General features: G+C 44.0%; 1 protein-coding gene across 1 annotated transcript; it reads left to right on the forward strand.

The window, feature by feature from the left end:
* Positions 1-246: 246 nt before the first annotated feature.
* On the forward strand, positions 247-3,932 carry LOC147117714 (transcription factor SOX-4-like). Its single transcript, XM_085988930.1, has one exon. The coding sequence runs from the start codon at positions 543-545 to the stop codon at positions 1,677-1,679; it is 1,137 nt and encodes a 378-aa protein (XP_085845056.1). The 5' UTR covers positions 247-542; the 3' UTR covers positions 1,680-3,932.
* The last annotated feature ends 1,531 nt before the right edge of the window (positions 3,933-5,463 follow it).

A 5,463-nucleotide genomic window follows, 5' to 3' on the forward strand; every position in this document is an offset into this window, starting at 1 on the left:
AATTTAATGCCAGGGGGGAGGGAGGGGAAAAAAGTGCATTTGCAGCCATGCCCCCTTTAAGTTGGTAGTGTAAACTCGAATGAGGTCAGCCACGGCGCTTCTCATTGCACGCGCCTCGCGGCTGGCAGCCAATCCGGTGGCGCGGGGGCGGAGCAGGGCGCTGGAAGCGTTGGAAACAGACGCGGTCTGGGCAAACGGCGCCCTCTGATTGGCCGGAGCAGGGACACCTTTAACTCGACGTCACAATGGCTGGGACTGGATAAGAAGGCGAAGCGAGTTCGCGTCTGGTTTAAGCAGCAGACACAAGTTTTTTATATAACACAGTCTTCCCGCATGGTCAGAGCGGGAAGGTTGTGCCAAAGTATATACACATTTTATACAAGAAACTAGGTTCTTTTCTGCGAACGCGAGGAGCAGCTCTTTTAAAGCATAGCAGCTTCTGCAATAACAGAAAAAAGTACAAGCTAACCAAACTGCTACAGTATAAAGCCTATTTTTGCCCTCAGTGCCCATAGAGCAAAAATATATTTTAAAAAGAAAGCATGGTGCAGCAAACGAACAACGCAGAAAACACGGAAGCGGTGCAAGCCGGAGAGTCTACCGACTCCGGCGCTTCCGATCTGGGCATAGCTTGTTCACCCGCGGCGGACTCCGTGGCATCGGACGGGGAGAAAACGGACGAGCCGAGCTGGTGCAAGACCGCCAGTGGGCACATCAAGAGACCCATGAACGCATTTATGGTGTGGTCGCAGATCGAGAGGAGGAAGATCATGGAGCAGTCGCCGGACATGCACAACGCCGAGATCTCGAAGCGCTTGGGGAAGCGCTGGAAGTTACTGAAAGACAGCGATAAGATCCCCTTTATCCGTGAAGCCGAAAGATTGCGACTGAAGCACATGGCGGACTATCCAGATTATAAATACAGACCGAGGAAGAAGGCAAAAAGTGCAAGCAGCAAACCCGGAGAGAAAAGCGAAAAGATCAACACTAAACCCTCGGCTAAAAAGAGCAGTAGCAGCAATAGTAGCATTAGCAAACCCAGCAAAACGCACAAGATCATCTTGGGTACGCTCACCAAGTCTCCGATCACTCACCAGCATCCGCAGTCGGGCACCACTACTAACACAAACACTACCAACCAACACTCGATTTACAAAGCGCGGACGAGCCCCGCTTCCAAACACCTTGTAGATAAGAAACTAAAAGAGAGGCGGTCGTTCGGGGGCCAGGGCACTACCTCTCCAGCCGCCGTGCCAGCCAGCCCGACCCTCAGCTCTTCAGCCGAACCCAGCGACCCGGTCAGTTTCTATGAAGATCTGGCAAGCGGGACAGGGGTGAGGGTCCCAGATTCGCCCGTAGACCAACGCAAACACCCTGGCAATTTGCGATCGATCTCGCCGACCCCCTCCACGTCTCACTCCTGCTCTTCTTCGTCTCTGGCCTCGTCTTCCGACGAAGAGTTTGAGGACGACCTCATGGACCTTAGTTCCAGCCCCACTTTCGAGAGCATGACGCTGGGCAACTTGAGTTCGTCTCTGGACAGAGATCTGGAGTTTAATTTTGAGCAGGAGTCCGCGTCTCACTTTGAGTTCCCAGATTACTGCACGCCAGAGGTGAGCGAAATGATTTCAGGGGACTGGCTGGAGTCAAGTATTTCAAACCTAGTGTTCACGTATTAAAAAGCGACAAGTGAAAGAAACGGACTGTTGCTGTTTTATCTTGGAGGGAAGAAAAGGGATCGTGAATTAAAACAATTGTGATCCAAGTGCTGTAAGTTTGCGTGATCCTAATATCTGATCGCAAGTCTTCAGCAAAAAACAAACAAATGTGCCGACGTGTTTTAGGAGCGACTGAGATTCCATTGAAATCTGGATTGAAGTCTGGACTGAAAAGGAAAACCTGAAATTGATTTGCACGTACGGAGAGAACGCGGGCTTTGTATTAAGACTGGACGTTTAAAGCCGTGGAATGAAATGAAATGAAATCGCCAAATCAAATTATATTGGTACAGACACGCGCGCGAAGTCGTGAGATCTACACGCGAAGAGAGTATTTCATGAGAAGAATGGTGGCGTTGGGTTATTGTATTTCGCTGGGTTCATAGCATGTTGTACTGTATCTTTCCAGATTCTGTACAGACTTGAACAGTTAGTAGTGTTAGGGCGAGTCAAACCAGATAGATGGCGCTCTGTATGATTCCTACCAAGTCACCAGCTCTTTCCCCCTCATCACTAACGCAACTCAAATCTCTGCTGGACTCTATTTTCTGGACCAAAATTCCTCAAAAGTTTCATGTTCCACAAATTTTACAACAAACATGAACTTATTGTCACCGATGTTTCATCCTCGTATTGTTTTGTTTCCCTTGTAAATGTAATCAGAAACCATTTTATATGGATGTATTTATACTGGCCAAACATTTTGACATTTTTTTCGTAGGCCTGTTAATTACCTGCACCGTTTTGTCTCCTTCACTGAAGGGCTAGAATTAAACTTTTAATTTTATATTTAAATGTAGACTTTGACACTTTTAAAAAAAAGACAGAAAGATGAGACGTTTGATTATTTTCTCAGTGTATTTTTGTAAAAAATATAAAGGGGGTGTTAATCGGTGTTTATCGCTGTTTGGATTTCCTGATAATGAACAAAGAGGCGGATGTCACAGCGTTGCCTCTTTTTTTTTAATTCCACATGTTTACACACTTCAATCTGCAGGTTTTGTAATTTAAGGTTGCAGTTACCTTTACGTTGGCTTCGGGGTTGTATTTCAACAGATGTCAAAACCCACAACGTCCCTTCCTATCCACTGTAGCCTCTTATGATCTGTCTACTCGATAGTATTTAAACATGGAAAACCATTGGACACTTGTACCCAGAAACAGATGACGGTTAAAACTTCCTTTTAAAATTGTTAATGGCTGCAGTCATCTTCCACGTATATATAAATATTAGCGAAATGTAAGGGGAGTAGGCAACCGGGATTTTGTAATTATTTCGATCCTTCTGAAGTTGAGCACCAACGCAAAGAAAAGGGACGCTGCACCTTCACACCATTTATGTGGCGCTCCTTAAATGGCGCTCAACCACTGGATAGCGAATATTTGAGTTCGCGGCACAATGCTGCGTTTCTCATTCTGTAATAATAATAATTATTAATTCTTATAACTTGTCGGCTAAATATATTGTTTTGGCATGAAGCTAGCATATATAGTTCCGAAATCAGGTTTAGCTGTTGTAGGGGGTTTTTGATGGGGGAGGGGGTTGGGAGAGAAGCGTGAACGCCTTTGTACATTTAAATCTGTATTAGATAAACCACGAGACTGTGTGTTACTTGTATGTGTCCAAAACTACCGTGACAGGCACTAAAGGCAGCAACCGCGAAAACCAAAATCTTGGTAGCTGTCCGATTGTTAGTTTTTTAAATCTTTTATTTTAACTTTTTTTATTTTCATCCATCCTGTGCAATATGCTGTGTATAGTCTGTCAGATGATCATGCCTCAACATAACTTTTTTCTTTTTTTAAAAGTCATGCCAGCTAATCGTGTCAAGTCACTGCCTGTCAGATTGTTGATATACTCTTGTAAATAGTTTTTTGAGAGAGAGAGAAGGAAATAAAATCAGCTGGAACTGAACCCTAACCACTGCGTCCCTGTTTTACTGCAAAGGAGAACGGGGGAAGGAGAAAAAACGCCAATCTGCTACAATCATCTACGTACACTAAACGTGTACACGCACCAAACGTGACTAAAAAACATTCTAAAATCATTCCAAACACTAAGAATTACGAGCTAGCAAAAAAAAAGGTTCCAAGAGCCCAAAGCGGAAGCACTGTGTATGTTTATGTGTGTGTGAGGGGGGCAAAAAGTCAGTAAAAATGTTAATTTTTACTTTATTCTTGTCAATTTCGAAATAAACAAGCCACGCATCTCTCTATGTTGTCTGAGTCATGTCTTTAACTCTTGTGGCATAGAGAAGGGTCGTTTGAAATGGGATGTTAAAATCAAAGCCCGGATTCTTAACCAGGAGACGTTCCATCAGAAATATACAAAACGTGGGCTCATAAACAATCTTTCAGGAAAGGCTTTTTCTTTAAAAAAAAAGTGCCCGCCACGTCTCACTCACATAATCTACTTTCCGTTTCCGAGTCCAAACGCAATTCTCCCTTTGCTCTCGAAACAGACGGGAAGCCAAGCAGTTAAAAGATTCAAGACGGGAGTTCAGTTGGAGGCATTCGGGGTTAGCTTCCCATCCGGAGGTTTTCAAATCCTGTAATTTAAATACTCACTTCAGTATGAATGCTGCCTGATTTTCCCAGGAAGCCCGCGATGAGACGGGCGGAGGAGGTGGGTGGGGGAGGGGAGATTGTATAGTCTGGACCAGAAAGAGGTAATGCAGCCTGAACAACGTGTGGTCTGTGCACTGCAACTGGATATAGGGCTGTTCACAAAGCTTCACAATATAGTTAGGATTACGGAGGCCGGCAGGTTTTCTGTGGCCTGTAACATATTAACGCGAACACAAATAACTGCTTTAGCATTTTAACAGCATGTTCTTTTTATATTCATAATCTTTTGCTGGCCAGCCAAATATTTTGCTTTGTAATTTTTAAAAATTAATCGTTGGCAAACATGATTTAACAGTTGTTGATGCTCCTCAACATCTTAAACATATATGAGGATATATTTGTTTCAACACAACATGAGTTTCTATAAACCCTTCCCCCCAAAGCAGGCAAAGCCAACTCCTCTCCTCTCCTTCCCCCGCACAATCCATTACAAAGAGTCTGCACACCCCTTAACAATTGGATGTCAGGGGGTCTTCTACACAAATGTTAAAACCTTTTGAGCCAAACCATTCTACCCACAGCAGGCAGCAGTTGGTGAATTAATGCTATGGGAAGGGGGAGGGGTACCACAGAGACAAGCGGACCAGGCACTTTATTCCTGCTTTGGGAACAGCAAAGGCGAGCAGTCTCCTTTTTTGACTCCCATTTCAAAACGTATTTAGGAAACACGCCGCCAGTCCAAGATTATTAAAATAAAAGTTTTAACAACGTATAAACTACAACCAAAAGAAAAAACACTGATATTGTTCTGGAGCTGTTACGTTACATTTTGATAAAGAGATTTTTTGACCTAAAATGGTACATGGCACAGTTATAGCTCAGACCTTTAGTGACATGGCACAGAGTCAACTAGCCAGTATTGCTGAGGCAGACCCATATGGATCAGCTATAAAGCAGTCATGTTGGCTCTATTTGAATTTGTGAAATAAGCTTTTTAGTAGAGGGGCTCCTCCCCCCTTTCTACAGGACTTGCGAGGTTTCAAAGGGACTGAAGAAACATTTGGAAGAACACTTTCATTTGCTAATCATAAATTACCAGGAAGGAGAAAAAAATCCGAATAGCTTTTAAGTCATTGTACCGGTTAATAAAAGATGGCGACCACTTTTCGGTGCTGGG

This window comes from Somniosus microcephalus, chromosome 5, assembly GCF_052327205.1.
Source record: "Somniosus microcephalus isolate GS21.2 chromosome 5, FLI_Smic_1.0, whole genome shotgun sequence".
NCBI classification, from domain to species: Eukaryota; Metazoa; Chordata; class Chondrichthyes; order Squaliformes; family Somniosidae; genus Somniosus; species Somniosus microcephalus.

Bases quoted from the DNA above. Each gene is read 5' to 3' on its own strand.
- LOC147117714 (XM_085988930.1), top strand. From the start codon at position 543: ATGGTGCAGCAAACGAACAACGCAGAAAACACGGAAGCGGTGCAAGCC.